General features: G+C 36.3%; 1 protein-coding gene and 1 long non-coding RNA gene across 2 annotated transcripts in view; both read right to left on the bottom strand.

Annotated features, from left to right (window-relative positions):
* LOC137637162 (uncharacterized) overlaps positions 1-611 on the bottom strand; it is a 35,666-nt gene extending 35,055 nt beyond the window's left edge. Inside the window, exon 1 of the long non-coding RNA XR_011043432.1 lies at positions 417-611. This is a non-coding gene — a long non-coding RNA (uncharacterized lncRNA). The remainder of the gene's footprint in view (positions 1-416) is intronic.
* A 4,095-nt stretch (positions 612-4,706) lies between these two features.
* Positions 4,707-18,724, bottom strand: LOC137637163 (THO complex subunit 4-like). Its single transcript, XM_068369433.1, has 7 exons — positions 18,318-18,724; positions 11,751-11,846; positions 11,384-11,570; positions 7,291-7,395; positions 6,667-6,801; positions 6,263-6,313; positions 4,707-5,550 (listed from the first exon to the last, which is right to left on the bottom strand). The coding sequence occupies exons 1-7, from the start codon at positions 18,633-18,635 to the stop codon at positions 5,396-5,398; spliced, it is 1,047 nt and encodes a 348-aa protein (XP_068225534.1). The 5' UTR covers positions 18,636-18,724; the 3' UTR covers positions 4,707-5,395.
* Positions 18,725-19,869: the final 1,145 nt, after the last annotated feature.

Here is a 19,869-nt window from a genome sequence, read left to right as displayed (position 1 = left end):
TGTATTTCCTGAAATAAAAAGACATGACCTAACCTATAGTAATCTCCATTGAAACCTCAGTAATCTCTCTTAGGGTTAGTTGGTGGGCGTGTCCACTATTCTACAAACTATCCGAATCCTTTGCATTGCATACCATCATAATAACCTTCTTTGAAATTAACAATCAATTACAGTAAAATGGCATATAAGAATATAAAAACTTCAAACTTTATGAATACTTTAACGTAAATTTGTTATGGTACAATCTAGCCTATCGCGTGCATTCTAAGTCTGCCTTACCTGGTAGGCTATCAATAATTGAGACACATTTGCATAACCGTATGGCCTGTATATCTATACTAATCTCATAATTTTTAAACCTGCATAGACTAACATGCAGGTTATGCAGTTTAACATAGCGCTCACAAGAAACCTACCTGCAGTAGCTACGGGTATAAAGGTCCAATACAGTTTTGGCCTTCAGTGCAGTTCTCAGTCGGTTTATGCATGGTTTATCACTCACAGTTTCTTTTTAATATATTCTACTTACGTAGACTTTTTAAAGTCAATATAATGTTCAAAATACGCATTACTTGGAGGATTCACACTTGACGCAAATTTTGAACGGGACACAATCCCCATATGTTTACTTTTACTTCAGTAGTACTTCTTGCTTTCGGTCTTTGCAACGGCACCTCTAATAATCTGGTAATTCTAGTTATTATTATTATTATTATTATTATTATTATTATTATTATTATTATTATTATTATTATTATTATTATTATTATTATTATTATTATTATTATTATTATTAGTATTAGCTAAGTTACAACGCTAGTTGGATTAGCAGGATGCTATAGGCCCAATGGCTCCATCAGGGAAAAACAACCCAGTGAAAAAAGAAAATATAGAAATAAAATTGATAAACTACAAGAAGACAATTGATTAGACGGAAACAGCTTATTGAATCCAGAACAAATTGCTCAAAGCAATGGGAAGATGTACGTCAATTAAAAGTGTATGTAATTAGGTGTATATATCTGCCAATTAAGTGTATATCTGTAGTTACATGGAGCTAAATTACCAACATATCAACTGTAGAAAAAAAAATGTATTCAAATTGGTTTGAAAACCATTGCAAACTTTATTTTAAAAGAGAATTAATAATTTCGAATGGGAATAATCCTAAAACATGATAAGTGGAGAGAATTAAAGATTGAATAATTTACTTTATATGATTATCACCTAACTTAAGGGATATGAGTAAAAAGCATTAATTTCTGATACATCTCAAGGCAAAACTGAAGAACAGGTCATCTCACTCTCAGCCTGTCAAGTCTCAAGCCTCTCAGAGTGTTGCCACTTTGCTCTCACTCAATATCCACGTCGAGGTGTCATTTTATCCACAAAATATCCACAAAACTTTTCCAATGTTAAACATATGGTAAATCTTTTCCGTACAATATGATGATGAAACCTATATATATATATATATATATGTATATATGTGTATATATGTGTATATATGTATATATATATATATATGTATATATATATATATGTATATATATATATATATATATATATATGTATATATATATATATATGTATGTGTATGTGTATGTGTATGTGTATGTGTGTGTATGTGTATGTGTATGTGTATATATATGTATATATATGTATATATATGTATATATATGTATATATATGTATATATATGTATATATATACACGTACACGTACACGTACACGTACACGTACACGTACACGTACACGTACACGTACACGTACACGTACACGTACACGTACACGTACACGTATATATATATATATATATATATATATATATATATATATATATATATATATATATATATATATATATATATATATATATATATATATATATATATATATATATATATATATATATATATATATATATATATATATATATATATATATATATATATAGGCCTATATATATAAAACAGTCGGTGATAGTGGGGAAGGACTGGACTGGATTGGTGATAGGAAATTAGCAGACCTAAGGTAGGTTGATGGCGTTGTCCTTATTAGCAAAACACCACATATTTTGCAATGGTTGCTTACAGGAATGCAGGAAATATCACATGAGGTTGGGCTCAAGATAAGTAGAAGAAAGACAGAGATGATGAGAACGGAGTATGCAATGGAAAAGGAAATATCATTGGAAAGAGAAAGGATTAATGTGGTAGAATCATTTACTGTAAGCATTTAGGAACTATGATCTTCAATGAAGGGTCTTTAGAATTGGAGTATAGTGCAAGATTGAAGAAATCAGAATAGCTAGGCTGAGTAAAATTTGGAAATCAAATCGCCTGAAATTTCATATAAAAATCAGACTATTCATCGGTTTAGTGAGATCGGTGTTACTGTACAGACATGAGTTATGATATGACAATGAAACAATCTCCAATAGATCTAGTAGATTTGAGAACAAAGCCATCAGAAGGATATTGGGAGTTAAATGGCAGGACATGATTAGAAACGAAACTATAAGAGAGATTACTCGTGTGCCATATGTGGATAAGATCATAATGAGGGGTAGATGGATATGGTTTGGGCATACTCTTCGCACTCCCCAAGAGAGATTAATTCACCGAACGTCCAGCTGGGCTCCACAAGGCACTAGAAGAGTTGGAAGACCCAGGCCTACAAGGCTGAGGACTATAAAGCACGAAGTAGGAGAGGATGAATGGGGAAGTATTGAATTAAAAGCTCAAGATAGAGACGACTTTGCGTCAATAGGCGTTGGAGATGATGATGGTGTTTCAACATACTTTGGCCTAATGTTAGTTCATCACTTTTCCTCTCACTTCCTTCAACTAGCGCTGTCTGATGTCTCTATCAGCAATTCTTCAACACTCATATTCTCTCTCTCTCTCTCTCTCTCTCTCTCTCTCTCTCTCTCTCTCTATATATATATATTATATAATCTCTCTATATATATATAGATAAGATATATTTTGCACATTTTTACGTGTTTTTCATATTCAAATAAGCCATATATATTTTTGATACATTAATGTCTGGATTCTCTTAACGACCTCGGGATCAGAGCCCCAGGCGAAATCTCACAAAGATAAGAGCTTGGCTCCGGCCGGGAATCGAACCCTGGTCGGCAAGCTTGTACAGACAGTGACTAACCCACTTGGCTGCATAAATACCCATCCATCAGACAAAAAATAACTCTGGTACAATCAGCACACCAATATGGAACAAGAGAGACTAACTTTAACTTTTCCCTTCGTACGTGGAAAGAAATGTGAACAGTTTTATCTCTATCGGAGTTGAACAATGGAATACTCTGCCTGCTTATATAAAGGCATTGCTTAGCATTCGATCTTTTAAAAATCCTATACTAATCTGTTATCTGTGTACTAAGTTTTATTAGTAGACATTTCTTCATGACCTAACCATTAATGCACATTATGTTCTTAATTCTTATAGTTTATTGCTTGTATACATTTGTAATTTCTAGCATTTCAATCATATCAATGTATAAATTCAAAAATTTCACTTTATTATTCCGCCCTTCTTTATCATATGAATATACATTTCTATTTGTTTTTAGGCTAAAAATCACATTTATATGTATGTGTATGTACATGTACATGTGTAAATATATGTGTATATGTATGCATATGTATATACTTATATGTAAGTGTACATTTAGTTTATCTATATCAATATTTACTTTATAATTTTTTTAATTTATATTATTTTAATTGTATTATTGCCCGAAGAGCTCTGCTCCACATGGGCTTGGACTGAGTCTATTTGTAAATACTTTATGTAAATGTTTCTGTCCAATAAACTTATTATTACTATCTACTATAAATGCTCTTGCTTTGTTTTTATAATTTAATCTAATGTTACTGTTCAAGATATATTGGTTTACTCTTCTCCATTCCTCACTAGGATATTTCCCGTTAGGGCCTCTGGCCTTAGAGCATTCTGCCTTTTCCAACTAGTTAGATAGCTGAGCAAATATTGCAGCTTTAATATGGTAGTCGACATTTAATGTGAACTCATATATAAAATTCTTATTAGTTGATAGATATTAAGTAATACATTGTAGCATTTCAATTGTACAAAGTAATTTGCTGCAGTAGTTTTCAGTGTTCAGTTAAACCCAATATAAACCATTAGAGTAAATAACTAATCATCTCAAACACTAGTTCAAGGCAAACCTGATTTAAATATTCACAGCATTAACTCAAATTGCACCTAAGAAATGTCGTGAACTTTACACTGACTAAGTCAACGAGGACCACTGGTTGGTTGACCATTGTTTGAACTGCACAAGGCAAGTCACAGTAAAACCTTACTGCAATTACTCTTCATTAAGGCATGTTTATCAAGTAAGCCACATCAGTTTATTCCAGCCAAATAGAAAAATGAAAGCACATTCATGGGAATGATTGCCTAAGTCACAAGGCAAAACAGCAACTGAAAAGCAAATGAGCAAGACAACTATGCTTGCACTGAGTAGAAAATTTGGCCTAGCTAAATGTATGTTAATTTATATTATGTTAATGCGGATATTAATTTTCAAATGACAACCCATAGCAACAATTTGCACAAACCAATTTGTCTACATATCAGAGGCTTCATTACCATACAATGACACCAGACAGCCTACGTGAGTAGGTAAAGTAAAAAAAATGAGTAATAAGACATTCTTTTGTAATTCCAAGTTTTAATACACTTACCATACAATTGACAGGTACAAGTTGTTCATAAATCAAATATGCCTTTCAGAAATTCATTACATATCTCATTCTAAGTGTACTTTTTTTTGGATGCCAAGTTCAGCTACACACACGCTCACAGCCAAGTACCTTTACATTGATAAAACGGGGTAAACTTATAAAAAAACGAATACTATCGGCAGAAGAGGTACCTTGGCAACATCAGGCACGAGGACTCGTACGAACTTCATTCTAACACACCGCTCTTTGGCATTGTCCTTCTAAACTTAAAACGAAATGGATCAGACGTGATGACACGTAGATATGCAGGGCAGTAGAGGATTGGGGGTAATGTACAATAGGTAACTTAAAAGCTATATTTCATATAAGATAAATTAGTATCTTGAACAAAATGTTGCTCGAAGATTTTACATTCAATACTGTAATAGTAAATAAAATAAAGATAAAAACAAAAATGATGCTCAAGATGAGAACTATCAAGTCTCGCATTTGTAAAAATTTGTAAAATTTCCAATAAAATGAAGAGATTGCTTCGCTAGTAACACTCCCAGCCATAACGACCAAGTTTCACATGACTAAAAACTCGGCCACCAACAGCAACCAATTTCGCGGGTGGCTGCCAGCTTTTGGTCCACGGAAAATCAACAGGAGGCAGTTTATGCAGTTTCGTTCAGGTAGGAGTCCAACTCAGCGTCTAACTCCTCAACGGTTGGAGTCTTCTTCTGCTGCTGCTTTCCTCCACGTCCAGCTCCCCTGTTGCCCCCACGTGCGTTGCCTCCACGTCCAGCACCTCTGTTTCCACCTCGCTTACCTAGAGAGGAGGAGGATCATTTGAATAAAATTCTTTGAGAACTTTTTCCTAATACAGTACTACAATAAATAATGAAACCGTTCACAAAGTCCTTTTACCCCGTAATTAAACATGCAGGTATGAGAGCAGTATTTAAATTAATCAATTTTCAAGATAACTAGCAATGAAAAATAATGAACCTTTAAATATGCAGGTAGGCTGCAAGTAGTATTCCTTCCTTATCAGGATCTAATTACACTCCATGTAATATGACAATTACCTGAGAATGGGTAACCATTTCTTGGTTAAAATTGGCCTGAAGGAAGTTGCAGTATTTACTAGAAAAAATATACCAAGCCAATTCCGTCTGTCAACACTATCACCAACAAAATTATTGTTTCAATGGTGTGAACAGTTCTAATAAAGGAGAAAATTTGACAAACCCAAAATTCCAAACTACACTAGATCACTTGCAAAATTAGCAAGGTTTAAAAAGCGTGAACAGTTCTAATGACCGAGAAAATTTGACAATGTTCCAAACTAACAAGATATTTGACAGTAAGGGAAAACTTAAAAGCAAGGACAAGTGTAAATATTTCTATAAACCTCGATACGCAGCCAGTATTCCATTCCCCTTTCCACTAGGTAATTCCATGACATGTAAAAACCACTTTATAACCATTGAAGTAGAATAGATTTATAGTAAATTACAACAAGTGCAAACTTGACTCACCTCCTCTGTTCATTCCACGTCCCTGTCCTCTTCCGCCCCTGCCTCTGTTACCTGTAAAGATGGCATGAAATCAGAAATTGATAGTTTAAACAATCTAGTTATAAAAGAATTCCAAAAAGGTCTAACAAAACTATTGAATAAAAAAAGCAATGATTTAGAGATCTCAAATGCACTTAACTAACAAAAATTACAGTACCCCAAAAGGAAAAGACATTACTGAAATTGAATGGACACTAAATCATTATGATGAAGTAACAAGATTACCCCAATTATTCTAACAAAACTACAGAATAAATAAGCAATAATTTTGCCCCTCTTAAAAAGGTCGAACAAAAATAATCACGGAGAAAGAAAAAGAAAAAAAAAGAAAAAAAAAAAAATTACTGAAATTCAAGCATACCAACCTCCACGGCCAACACCAACATTGTAGTTCTTGTTGAATCCGTAGCCCATGTTAACATTCATCTGGAATCCACCGCCACGGCCACCTCTACCCCTCATTCCACCACGCATTCCACGACCACGAATGCCCATTCCACCTGAGGAATTGAACCAGTGTTGAAAAGTTTTCTACTTAAGCAGGATAATATTCAAACCCTACTTCATAGGCAAATGTTACCTACTTTGGATCAGGAATAAAAGTTGTACAGTACTATTCCTTAAAATTAAGTGACTAGGAGTAAGTGCTACAGTATTCTATGTACTTTGGCCTAGGAAACAGGTGTTCAGTAATCATTGTCTACTTAAAATTCAGAGTGACCAGGAGTAAAAATGTTAACGGTATTCTAGGGCCACCAAAAAAAAAAAAAAAAAAATACCTAGCTTAAAGTTCAAGCTTTTCCAAAAAAAAAAACCTAGCTTTATATTTCCTTAGATTTCATACAAGAACAGCATTTAGTAAAACTTCAAAAATCTCAACTTGAAAAGTGCACAAGATGAAAGTTTAGTGAAATTTCAAATAGAAAAATATAAGGTCCACATTTTATACTACACATGAAGGCAGTCTTAACTTCAGCCAGGTTACTTACGCTGGGGTTGCTGCTGGAGGCGTTTTACAGCTCCGCCACCTCCCATATTGGGATTGAAATTAAAATTGACACGACCACGGCCCTGGAGGCCACCTCTCATGGGTCCTAAAAAATAGAAACTTCATTAGAACACAGTAACAAACAGCAAACATTTTCCAAAGCATACTTACATGTACCTCTGGATATACAGAAGACAAGCTTCAATATCTAAAACCCACCAAAACATCATCTTAAGGTATGTCGCACCTTCGAGACATCACACCGATACAACTTTACAAATCTTATTTCACCAAATCACATGGAACTTATTTGGGATGGAGTACCGTGTAAGGCATTTCGGCAATGTTGGTCCAACCCTTAAACTTATATATAATGTCGTCTTGACAAATTACCTCCAACCACTACATACAATATTCACCCAAGAGTTCAATGTACTCTTCTATTAAAAAACACCTGTTAATTTCAGTCTCACAAGAGCCACTAAAGGGTCCGGCTAATCCAACCCTTTCTGTAATATAATTCGGCATTTAAACCACTGAATTTTCTGTATATCAAGCTTTTCTATTTTTATCTATAACACACCAACGCTTATTCAATACTTTGTGTTGTCCCAAAAATTCACGTCCATTATTTTCACATCTAGGACGCAACAGCGCTGAACTGTCACCCCTTCAAACTGCTGCGAGCTGAAAACTAGTTAGATAAATGAATCTTTCAGTATAGGAAGTTTTCTTTCTGAAAACGGGCAAACTTTTCTGATACCTTCTTTCACGAGTGGATTTGACCATAGTCAAACTCCTTTGCAGGCTTCAGTTAAGCATATTAATCTGTAGATCTTCAATATACCTTATTTCTTGATACAAAGTATTCAGTAAAAACAGACTATAAAAAGTCTAAAACTCCTTACATCCACCCGAAGCTAGAAGGGAGATTACCGGTTCCTTAACCTGATACTTAGACAGCCATTCGATAATGGTCGAGATCATGGCAACTAAACGCCAATCATTTCTTCAAATTGAAAATTCTAAGGCCGCCAAGAAGTGAACTTGAGACTGGTTAAACTGCAATTGCTCTCTAGGTTTGACAGTCTACTGGTCATAGTTATCCTTAAACTGGGCCCTCTTTATCCAGTAGTGTGCGTCAATAATAGACTTGAGAAAACAGCCACCAATAAAGCTTTAAATGGCATTGCAGTCAGGGTCCTGAAACCCATCATCCAAGTCAAAAGTCACATTCCATACTTCAAATGGTCTTGGACAATTGAAGTGTTCCCCCACTTTCATAAAGCCTTAAAGAACATTGCATCCTAGTGTCTTCAAATATCTGCTGTCCTATCATTTGTAACAGCGAAGTGTACTGGTAGCTAATAATATAAAGATCAGAGTGGTCACGACCATCTGATTGTATGTTAAGTTGAGTGTCTTCGTTTCATTAGTGGTATCAACAATCATGCGGGTAATTAGCAAGGTTGATATAGTCATCCAGTTCCATTGTTGTGGTCACAACCATCTAGTTATTAGCAAGGTTGACCTTGTCCTTCAGTTCCATTATTGTGGTCACAACCATCTAGTTATTAGCAAGGTTGACCTTGTCCTTCAGTTCCATTATTGTGGTCACAACAGTCTGGTTGTTAGCAAAGTTGACATTGTTCCATTATTGTGGTCGCAACCATCTGGTCATTAGCAAGGTTGACATTGTCTTCCAGTTTTATGGTGGTCAGAACATTCTGGTTATTTGCAAAGTTGATAGTGTCCTTCAGTTCCACTATTGTGGTCAGAACCATCTGGTTATTTGCAAGGTTGACAGTCTTCCAGTTTCATTGTGGTCAGAACATTCTGGTTATTTGCAAAGTTGACATTGTCCTTCAGTTCCACTATTGTGATCACAACCATCTGCCTATTAGCAAGGTTAAAATTGTCATCGTTAAATTATTGTGGTCACAACCATCTGCTTCTTTGCAAGGTTGAGTCTTCCAGTTTCACTGTGGTATTAAGTTGACAGTGTCTACCAGTTAAATAATTGTGGTCAGAATCATCTGGTTATTAGCAAGGTTGACATTGTCCTTCAGTTCCATTATTGCCGACACAACCGTCTGGTTGTTAGCGAGATTGACGTTGTCCTTTAGTTACCTTACTGTGGTCGCAACCATTTTGTCATTTGCAAGGTTCACAACCATCTGGTTGTTACCAAGGTTGATGGACTGAGTTCACAACCATCTGGTTGTTACCAAGGTTGATGGACTGAGTCGCTACCAGAAACAGCAACAGGTCTCAGGAACTGTTGTATAATAGCAGTCAACCTTCAAAGACCACATCCTCCAATATCTAGGTCCAAGGGGTTTTAGTCTTCATCAGTGAAAGTTTTATTGCCAAGGATATTTAATCCCTAACTCAACCTTTGTGCTGCACTAAAAACAATATGCTGATATGTAATATTAAAATAGGTTTAACTAATAGAATTAGGCAAAGCTACCAACGTAGGGTCCAACTAACAGGAGATAAACTTTAAAAAGTCTTTCAGACCACTGAAGGTCTGCCTGTTGCATACCTTCTAATCTTTGCCTTTAAATTTGTAGGGCCACTTGCTAATAGTGCCCCGGATGACAACTTTCACTGGTATAGCAAGAAAACTTTCAATCAATCCTCATTTCAAGACACTTAGCTCACTTTCGTAAGTCGTGAAGACCACCGACAGCTTTCATAAGCTGACAAGCTAAAAATAGAGTGAATTGTATTCATGACAGTTTGTAAATGGTCAAGTTTGCAATAAACTATGTATTAGTATTTCTTTGCTCCTGTGTTTGACATTTGAGGATTTTCTTTGGCACAATGACAGTAAATATCTAGCTTATATCAAGGAGCAAACACTTACTTGACCAAGTAATTGTACTAATATTTATGTTTGCAAAAGTTCATTACATAATCATGCTAAAATATTCAAGAAAATTAGTCATACAAGTCTTACCTGATAATTACACCCTTCCAAGGTTCTACTTTTTAAGAGCCAACATAACAGCAGGGAGACATTCAACCAATTACGGAAGAAAATTCTTAAACGTAAACACAGGGATATATCCCATTGAAGTGTTCACCTAGTAACCACAGGCAACCATGGGCACGTCCGAGTTATCGGACATGAAGTGCCACGTAGGTCGCACATTGACGGACACTAGTGTAGGTCAGTTGCCTCTTTCAGGGCTGGCCCAATTCTAGATTTTCCCACCATAAGTGGCCGATAGAGCTTCCTTAAAGTTACGCTGACCGGTTAAATAGACGTGGAAGGGTGCCTTTTTAAAATTAGGGCATTACCAATGCTGTGGCCTCACAATAGTTCCCATCTGTCAACATTATTTAACAGCAACTTCAGAGAAATTGCTCTTACCAACATTCTAATTCAATATGGAACATTACATTTAAAGGAATAAATATTGCCCAACAAATAAAATCACAGGGCATGGAGTTACTTCACCTTAATGGTAAATGCCAAGTCTAGATGATGTTTTAGTGGGTAAATGTTGGTTGTGCATGTTCAGGAAAATTAAATGAGTACTGGCTATAAGGTACAAAAGCATTGACAGTTTACTGTAACTGAACAAGGAACAGCTCACAAAGTAAGCCTATTGTCTAATGGTTATAAACTGCTGGGAGCTTATCCCACCACCATTAACAATTTTAGTCCGGGGTGACAAGATGTGGCCGGGGGACGAAGTTTGACTTCGTACGAAGCTCTCTCCTAGAGGCAACGCCATCAACACCCTCGCTAAAACTGTTAAGTGCTGTTATCAATCAGAGGACAAGGAGTCTACTGATAGGAACACACAAGCACGGTGTTGCCCGTGCTCAACGTATGGTAGGTGGGCAGTGGCTATAAACACCACCGAACCTCATGCACTTTTAACTAAATATAAAGAACTATTTAAATTGTGAGCCAGTGATGCAAGGCTTGGGGGAAAAGGGTTGAGATCTTTAAGCTTTATTGCATAAAGCTCAAGTTTTAGATTATTTTACTTGGTGTTGTACTGTACTAATAGACAAAAACTTGTCCCGACAAGTTGACGAAGAAAAGGGAGATCTTCCCCTTCCGGAAATCATACCTCTACCACCTGCTTCAATTGTCATATTCATTGGACGGCCATCAAGATTTACACCATTGTATTGCTTAAGCGCCTTAAGAGCATCGACATGGCGCGCAAATAGAACGTGTGCAGTAGATACGGATCTTCCTAAACGATCGTAGTGAACAGCTGCTTCATTGATACTTCCAAACTCGGCAAATAATTCCTGCATCGGGTCAAAAAAGAAGATCAGTTTTGTAGACATGTTTCAAGAGAGGTTCTCGGGAATACGATTGGTTAACTGCACTTCACTTATAAACACCAGAACTATTTCCAACTATCATCAGTAATAAACAATTGGTAACAAAGTCTTAACAATAACTTCAAAGACATAAAATGTACTTACAAAAATATCAGAATCTGATACACCCTTATCTAGATTAGAGATTAGCAATTTTGCTGGGCCTGAAGTTACTGGTGCTCCGCCCTGATTCATTTTGGCCTGAAAGGAAATGAAAACTTTCTAGATATTTGCAAAGAACTTTTACTCGTAGCTGTGATAAATCAAGTTATTAAACTACCTTAAAGGTTTATCCACTATTTCAACTAAAGTTACGGATAAAACCGACCCTGAAAACTAACACCCACATAGCAAGGGAACTTTTGCATGCTGTACATATAAACTCAACCCTTACACTTGACAAACGTACAACTGGGAAAATTAACGTCAATATTTTATCCATAATTATATTGTAATGATAAAGAAACTTATACAGTAAGCAAAAGCACTTTCAATAACCTGATATTTCATATGAAAATAATATTTTTGCCACTGGAAATAGTACATATGAGGAGCGTTAGTGTTACCCAAGGTCAAAAACTAACAATCAAACTTTCGGCATTTTTGGACCCATGAGTTCAGGACCTGTAAACTGGTGAACAATTTAATTAAAACTACTTTCAACAAATTGACCAAAGACTTGCCGCCCCAAATGTAACCTTGCAGGACTATTGGCGTCCGTGGGAGCGGTTTTAAAAATAAAACGCCACGCAACTAAAGCTTGGGTCAAGACGGGTTAAGTAGGTTAACATTTTGGGCTCCCTTCTTTGATACTATACTCTACTATTTCCTCCCTTAAAGTCTAGTACGTCTCCAATACTTTACCAACTTTTATTTTTGTCTACCTTATACAGTATAGTGTATATATTTAGAATACAACACTACAGCCAAAGTTGCACACCCTCACAACTATCAAGAGTACAGTATGTCAAATAAATATATGGTAATTTTGAGAATTTCAAAATCCATCACTTTAAAATGGATTTATCATGCAGTGGTCACACTATGTGTTACCTAACAGAACGAATGAAGAAAACCAATAAAAAGCCACGGTAGTCTTCCCTGCTAGAGTAACAGCCTTTAATACGCAAGCACAGCGCAAAGTTTAACAGTACATATTTGAATTTTGGGGACATTTGATTACTTTATAGCATTAGCTATAGAATTTTAATACCGGCACAAAAAACTAACCCAGTATTTTTCCTACACTAGACAAAACACGCCCACCACCACCACCACCTATTTACGACTGCCTTTCAATTATAGATTTATTATTACTAAGCAACTACACTAGTTGGAAAAGCGAGATGCTGTAACCCCAAGGGCTCCCAACAAGGAATAATAGCAGTGAGGAAAGGAAAAGGAATAAATGAACGATATAAGTAATGAAAGTGATTAAAAAGTTTTAAAAACATTAATATCAAACATTTAATATATAAACTACAAAAGACTTGTGAGGATCAAATTGCTAGAACCTTAGTTCTGGTTCAGTGATAGTTCATAGTATACAAGTGTGTTTGTACTACTGCCAACCTCCATTTATAATACCATTGCACTTTTCCTGTAGAGAAAATAATGTCCTACGTACTTTGACAGTGCAGAAAAAAATGGCTTTGAAATCTCGGGACATGCACCTATTAGAAAGATTTTATTGAAGCAGGTAATTCCCTTAAAAAACACTCATTACCGTAAAAAAATTTAAGATCACAGATTGTTCAATAAAAATTGATATCCTAGTTGAACGGCCTTGATCACTAGCAATTGACCGCCAAGTTGAATGGCACGGCAGAGTAGGGGATACTGTAAAACTACCAATGGGAAAAAACTTAGGCGAATTGTCCTCCACACTTCCAAAGAGGTTTACTCCACATTTAATAAGGCAAGGACTATCCAAGCTTTTATACAGGGTATTAAAACTGGAATAATATTCTTATAACAAGATAAACTCGAGGCTACAAGGACACGTGTTTGACGTAGAAGCCATTCGCGCCATAGAAATCAAGAAAAATATTTATTATTGTGAACTAAAGCCTGTGCTACCTTAACATACATTTTCCAAGCCTTTCTATAGGAGCAGCTAGTTCCTAGGCATGCCTAAATAATGGACAACTAACCTTTCTCCCCAAAAATACTCTACAAACTTTGCCCTTACCCACTTATATAAAAACAGATTTAACGCTTCCCTGTGAAACCCTTTACACTGCCCCATTCTCAGCTGCCATCATACATAACACCCACATGTTCTAGACATTTCTAGAGATTAGTACTGCACAATATACTTCATAACCGTCACTACCGACTGCTACTATGTATAGATAAATGGGCTTCCCATCTTCAGCTTCTTTTGACTTATCTAAAATAAAATTAAAAAATGGCTGCAACATGGATAAAGTTAATTTAATTTTACTGATTGCCAAAGAGGAGAGCTTTGTTAAAAATGCAACGACTGATCAAAAAGCCAGTTCAACCAGGACTAACAGATTGCTTTATAAAATAACTACCTGGAGGAACAATCTCTTAAAGAAACTTATTGATTGATTACTGTAATACCAAAAACTAAAATATACCAGAAATGTATTTAAGAAATTGCCAAAACAAAATTATATAATCCAAATGGGAGGATCTGACTGCCAATATACACAGGCTCCCAGACTGGTGTCCACAGGTTAATCGATCCACTGGGTTAACATTTATGAGGCTTTGTTCAGCTTGTGGTAAATTTACTCTACAATTAAGCAATGCACTGTTCTGGCAAGCAGCGCACAATTGTTGGGTTTGCGTGTGCAAGACCATATTGGCAGTGGTCTGATTAAATAAATTTTTTTGCTAGGACATTTTATACCCCTTAACCCACTATTTCTGCAATTTCTTGAAATACATTTCTGGTGAATATCAAGTGTTTGGTATTACAGTAATCAATCCTGGTAACAAGTTTTAGAGGTCATTCCTCCTGTAGTTATTTTAGGAGCCTTTGTATATGGGCAGCAAGATCCTCCTATTTGGATTAGCTACTGACATCAACTAATCTAAATTCTCCCCCCTAACCTAACATACAGGCCGTGCCCTTATCTAACAGGGGGGTCCCCTGAAACTCCTATCCACTGCTGTATTCTAAGCTAGCTGTAATCATAATTACAGGTGTCCGTTATCATACATACATCCCACAAGTGTGTTCAAGGCTACTAACAATAGACTGTTCAAGGCTACCAAGTGCCTTTGCATATAAGCGGCCAGTTCCTCCCACATACATACAAATAGGAGAGCCTTGGTATATATCATCCAGATCTTCATGCATTGATTAAAAATGGACATCGACTAACCTAACCTATAGCAGTGTCCTTAGCTACATACCTAACGGGAGAATAACAATACACTGACAACCCCCCTTACACTGCTGTATTCTTAGCAATAATTCAGGCATGTGGCCTTTATCATACCTTAACCCCCAAAAAGGTACCTACTTACCTAACAGGGAGGGTAATGCTCCCAACCTACGAGCCCCTTACACTGCCCGTTCTAAGTTAGCCGTAATCATACATACAGGTAGCCACTATCATACATTTACCCCTAGACACCTAATAAAAAAATTGGGCGGGAGATTCCGATATTAACGGCCATCGTCATATACCAGACCTACGAGACACTTGAAGTGCAAGAATCTTTTGCACAGGGTGCACGTACAACAAAGGGAGAATTTTACACAAGTTTCTATACAAAAAGAAAGCGCTCAGCAGACGAATGAGCCTTTGTATATCAGCGGCCAGTTCTTTATGCCTTTATTAAAAATGGACCTAAATTTTCCCTCTAACCTAACCTACAAGCTGTGTCCTTACCTACATATCTAACAGGGCCAACGCTCCTCGGCGACCCAACCCCCAAACCTACCGTATTTTAAGTTAGCCATATTAGAAAATACAGGTAGCCGCTCCCCGCCCCAAACCCTACCGTATTCTAAGTTGGCCATATTAATACATACAGGTGGCTGCTATCATACATATAACCCCTCCTAGTGAATATAAAGCTAGTTGATCGAGCATTTATGGAAAAAAAAGGGGGGGGGAAAAAGGTAACCGGGCCTCTGTAGTTAATGGGGACAGGCCTTGTACCGGCTAAAAAGAGTGAAAAATGTCCGAAATTGGCTCTTTTTCAAGGGACTGATCACAAAATGAAAATATTAAATTCACTAGTTTTGTAACTGCTTGTCCCAACAAACTACATACTAGGACACTGTCGCGATCACCAGAAAATAGAGTAAAGATCATCACCTATAGTTTTTCACGGGAAGTTTAATGAAATAATGAATTCACTAAATTTGTAAATGCTTGTCTCAACAATCTACATAATAGGACCACTCGGCGCATGAATGTCGTTAACGTGCGAGAAAAATGGACAACTAACCCAACGCCCACCCACCCCCCCATCTACAAGCCGTGTCCTTACCTTCCTAATGACCTGCCTGCGCCCCAAACACTATCATACAAACCCCACACCCCAACTTAACCAAACCTAGTAGTTCTTGCACTTTCACAGGGACCCCTAAAACCACCTAAGAGCTCTCTTCAAAATAAAAAAAATTACGGGGTAATTCGAGTGGTCCCATAGTAAGAAACTCTACATCGCTCAAACCCACTACCCACTACAACGTTTAGCGTTGGAAAGTGGTAGACGTCGTGTAGGTCAATCTGGGGATTTAAAATTTTAAAATCGCGAGGCCAGCAAAAGTATGACTACAAGTGCACGTAAATGAAGGGTTAGTTTAGGTGGTTTGTTTGACACTGGCTTTATCTACTGAAACATCTTAACTAGATGTTAGCTAACATAACCTTTGGTTGCATATACAACAAATTAGTATTTGGCATAATTTCAGGTCGTGTCCCAACAAACTAACAATCTTCACAAGAGGTTAAAAATGAAGATTGTTGAAACGAGTCCGATATCATCAATAACTATTAAAAGTCTGCGCCACCAGCTGATAGGCGAACAGAGCGCCTACCAACAACGCATTGTAACGACCTTTCCCTAACCTAATAATTCATGATAATTATAGCAGTATCAAACGTTGCCATAAATGACGTGTCCCAACTAATTACAAACTTACTAGAGGGGTAAAAATGTTTATTGATGAAACAGTAGTATTATATTGTAAAAACTAACTATTCTTGGCCTGGAATGACACGGGCTCTATCGAGAAAGTTGGAAGCTAAGCAGGAGCTAACCGTGACTTGCATTCAGACCGTGCTGAACTTTGAAAATATTTCCGTGGTACAGGTAAATTATGATATTCAAAATGATTAAATTATGGTATATTGGATCATAGTAAGAAACATCTTCCCCTAACGAAAAACGATTTGTCTAGTAATAAAGATATCACCCTGTCCCTAAAAACTACATTCACACCCCAGGCAAATAACTCTATAGAAACATTGTAAAATATACAACAAAAAATTATGCTGGATCAATTAAAAATCGTCTAATCACATGGTTGAGGCAAGTCATGGCCCGTCTAACTTTCGTGCAATCTATCCATAACACATCCTTTTTATAATTTCGCACCTTCAAACATGGAAATTCAAGTATAGCAATTCTGCTCCGGAAATTCACCAATAAAAAAAATTTACCTTGATATGGATCTCAGGTAATTGGGTATCAAAATTCCTTATTCAAATAGTAAAAGCAGTCAAAAATAATGTAAAATTCTATTAGTGATACGATTAATAAAAACTATTTGTAACATTAAACAGAAAATGTTTGTTATCAAAAGCATTATCCAAACAAATTGTACCACAACGTTTTTTCCACAAATACGTACTGCACATTTAATAAGGTGAATTACCGAAAATAAACTAAGCAAGTACTCAATGTCCTAAAACATTCAGGACCACGTGAGGATGAACAAAGGACGGGGGGGGGGGGGGGGGTTTCCCTGACGAGCGTGGCCGCACCTCGTGACCTTGGTGTCAAGCCAACATACTTCCTTGATCTATCACAGATTAGCCATAAAATATGGGAGTTGTACCAGCAGACCACGTGTAAATGAACAATAAATGAGTTATACCAGCAGGCCACGTGTAGATGAACAAAGGGAACAAGAGGTGTGGGGGTTAAACTTCGTAACCTTGGAGCGGCTACTTCCGTGGCAATAAAACAATAAATACTAAATTAATTCTAAATAAAGACTATATTAATTCTGAAATATGAACTTCCAACATTGAAATAAGAGGCTTACCTTAAAAAATCAAAATTTAAAAATTAGCTACAAATAAACCACGAAATTTTGAATTCCAAAACCATAACACCGAATTTCATTTAAAATCTAACATGCAATCGTAGTAAATATTCAAGGGGAGTATATACAAGGACTTTAAATACCCTCCGAAGAAGAGCGTTGTGCGCATTGCCGGCAAAACCGTAAAGGGGGGGGGGAGATTTAAAGGACCGGATATGAAGACCAAGAATTTTCCCACATACTAAATAACCAAATACACGAGACATGGCATAAGGGAATCAAATGGAGAAAAATAGGTACATTTTGCAAGTAATAATAGAGTTTGCCGGCAAAAGTGAATGGGGGGGGGTATATATGGCGGGCTTGGGAAACATGCTACAAAATGGCGGCAAAATTTCTCGACTCACCCTCAAAGTAGATAGTTGAATTCCTCCTCTTCCTCTCATCATGCCTCCTCGCCCGCGCATTCCTCCGCGGTTTCCCCTGTTCTTTCCTCTAAGGGCTCCTCTGTTGCCGCCCTTGCCTCTCTGTTGTTGTTGCCCTTGTCCTTGTCCTCCGCGCTTGGCAATGCCGCCACCGCGTCCACGGCTTCCTCCCCGGCCTCGCATTTTGCCTCCTCGGGTGTTCTTCTGTTTGGCCTTATTTGCTTTGATGATGTCGGCCAGAGTCATGTCCAGTGCCCCGCTGGAGGCTGTGGTGGTCTCCATTTTCTCTGCTTCTACCATTTTTCTTGAGGGGGATGTTTCTGAGGAGTTCACTAAAGGGACGTCTGCACTGGACTAGTATCACTGCGCGAAGACCTCAGCTTGGCTTGGTGTTGGTGGACCAAGGCTCTACTACTCCGCGGTGGAGGTTCATCGTACTAGGAATCAAAACTGTCGTACTTTGTATTTTAAACTTTAAATGGCTCTTCGCCTGTTTCATATATTCGGTAATTTGATTTGAAAATTGAAAAATGAGACTTTTAAGAGGTATAATTGTATAACTAATAGTTCATGACGAAATATTCTGAATTCAGCATGAAAGATATTAAGAAGTAAAATTATACGCCCAGTATTTGTAAAAGTAGATGGACATGTTTTCAATTTAATAACATTAATATTTATTTTTTTCAAAATATTTACATATAAAAGATTTACCATAAAGATTCAGTCTAAGGCTATATGGTGTGGTGCAGAGCTCTTCGGGCAATAATAGAGTTAAAACGATATTGAAAATCGAAACTGATATAGGCTACACGTGCAAGTATACAGTACTTTTACTTTGACGGGTTTATTTCTCGCCCTCCATCAGACACTAAAAGTCTGTTCAGGCGGGCCTTGGTATGTGAAAAAATAATTTCTTTCCGGTTAATATTTTGCTCTGTATCTTATCAGTTATTTTCGCTAGCATTTGTATTCAGGCTTAATAGTTTTCAGGTCACTACCATAACACTTATTAAAAAGATGAGTCTTCAGGTTTTTCTTGAAAGCTGCCACATTTTTTATGTTCTTGACATCAAGTGGAAGGTCGTTGAAGAGTATGCATACAATATATATATATATATATATATATATATATATATATATATATATATATATATATATATATATATATATATATGTGTGTGTGTGTGTGTGTGTGTGTATTATATATATATATATATATATATATATATATATATATATATATATATATATATATATATATATATATATATATATATATATATATATATATATATATATATACTGTACACATAAGTATAAGATTATTAGCCTAAAAACAGAATAGAACTGCACGGTATATGCATATAATAAAGAAAAGTTGCATTATTTGAAAATCTTTTTAGTTACTGAAGAAAAAAATCATTATGAAGTATTCTAAATGTGGAAATATCTAATATATAAACTTCAAATTATTTTTATTTTACATTTAAACGAATAATAATGACAGATATATTTAAAATCATATTCTACT

This window comes from Palaemon carinicauda, unplaced genomic scaffold (assembly GCF_036898095.1).
Source record: "Palaemon carinicauda isolate YSFRI2023 unplaced genomic scaffold, ASM3689809v2 scaffold562, whole genome shotgun sequence".
Lineage (NCBI taxonomy): Eukaryota > Metazoa > Arthropoda > Malacostraca > Decapoda > Palaemonidae > Palaemon > Palaemon carinicauda.
The sequence above is the reverse complement of the archived record's forward strand: the minus strand, read 5'-3'. Positions and strand labels throughout refer to the sequence as shown.

Bases quoted from the DNA above. Each gene is read 5' to 3' on its own strand.
- LOC137637163 (XM_068369433.1), bottom strand. From the start codon at position 18,635: ATGGTAGAAGCAGAGAAAATGGAGACCACCACAGCCTCCAGCGGGGCA. The intron at 11,847-18,317 runs GTGAGTCGAGAA...ATTTCCTTTCAG, and splicing joins TTCAACTATCTACTTTGAGG to GCCAAAATGAATCAGGGCGG. The intron at 11,571-11,750 runs GTAAGTACATTT...GACCCGATGCAG, and splicing joins TATCAGATTCTGATATTTTT to GAATTATTTGCCGAGTTTGG.